Source organism: Phyllostomus hastatus, unplaced genomic scaffold (assembly GCF_019186645.2).
Source record: "Phyllostomus hastatus isolate PE091 unplaced genomic scaffold, TTU_PhHast_1.1 phas_scaffold_93, whole genome shotgun sequence".
NCBI lineage: Eukaryota > Metazoa > Chordata > Mammalia > Chiroptera > Phyllostomidae > Phyllostomus > Phyllostomus hastatus.
Window position 1 is genome coordinate 46,434,242 of NW_025334042.1, and position 1,371 is coordinate 46,435,612.

General features: G+C 38.0%; 1 protein-coding gene across 1 annotated transcript; it reads left to right on the forward strand.

Annotated features, from left to right (window-relative positions):
* The first annotated feature begins 203 nt into the window (after positions 1–203).
* On the forward strand, positions 204–1,136 carry LOC123813124 (taste receptor type 2 member 42-like). The gene has a single exon (XM_045830173.1). It carries the CDS (start codon positions 204–206, stop codon positions 1,134–1,136), a length of 933 nt encoding a protein of 310 aa, XP_045686129.1.
* Positions 1,137–1,371: the final 235 nt, after the last annotated feature.

The window sequence follows — 1,371 nt, forward strand, 5'->3', positions numbered from 1 at the left end:
GGAATTACAATAAAAGAAGAAAGATTTTCTTAAGTATATATGAGACTGCATGGAACAGCAGGAGGTTCTACTTAAGACCAGAATTGCAAACAGAAGCAATGAAGATAAGTATCAGAAATGGATGCTAGTCTTGAACAGTTATTTGATTACTAACTTATCACTGAGATGTAGTATTAGAAATTTGGATTTTCTTTCCTGTGGAAATGCTCACCAGATTGGATGCAATCTTTTTGATACTGTCAATAGCAGAATTCATAATTGGAATGTTGGCAAATGCGTTCATCGGACTGGTAAACTGCTGTGAATGGGTGAGGAACCAAAACATCTCTTTAGCTGACTTCATCTTCACCTGCTTGGCTACCTCCAGAATCATGCAGCTGTTGGTGGTGTTGTTTAACTCGCTTATAATGGAACTATCTTCACCACAACTTCACACTTATAAACTAGCAAAGTCTATTACTTTACTTTGGAGAATTACTAATCACTTGAATAACTCTTTTGCTACCTGCCTAAGCATTTTCTATCTCCTTAAGATAGCTCACTTCTCCCACTCCCTTTTCCTCTGGCTTAAGTGGAGGATGAACAAAGTGGTTCTTGCAGTTTTTGTATTTTCATTGCTCTTTCTGATTTTTGACATTGTATTGCTAGAATCTTTTAATGATCTCTTATCGAATGTAAGTAATTTTACTTTATACATAGAGCAAAGTAAAACTCTCCTTGTTGAAACCTTGATTCTTCTGAGCTTGACCTGTCTGTTTCCCATGGCTCTGTCCCTGGCCTCCGTGCTGCTTTTATTCCTGTCCCTGGTAAGACACATCAGAAATCTGCAGCTCAACTGCATGGACCCCCAGGACTCTAGCACAGAGGCCCATAAAAGGGCCATAAAAATGGTGGTGTCTTTCCTCTTCCTCTTCATTGTTCATATTTTTGTCACACAAGTGGCAAACTGGTTACTTGTTATGTTGGGAAACCACATGTCTGCAAAATTTACCCTGTTGGCGCTATATGTCTTTCCCTCAGGCCACTCATTTCTCTTGATTCTGGGAAACAGAAAGCTCAGACAGACAGCCTTGGAGGTACTGTGGCATCTTGAAAGCTTCTTGAAAAGAAAAAATCTGTTACAGCTTTCCCGGTAGGGTTGTCAGAGTCTTTTCAAAGATAATAACTTAATGAGGAGACTTTGAGAATCAATTTTCACTTGACAGTGTTTTCTTCCCTACTGGGTACCTTTAAGAATTGTTAAGTGTAATCGAATTTTCCCTTAGAATAGGTGGCTTTTGATGATAACTCACAAATGGCCAGCCAATGTAATTTTGAAAGTAATAATTTTTGTTTAAAACATAGTTGCCAGTATTTTAAAATCTCAAATAT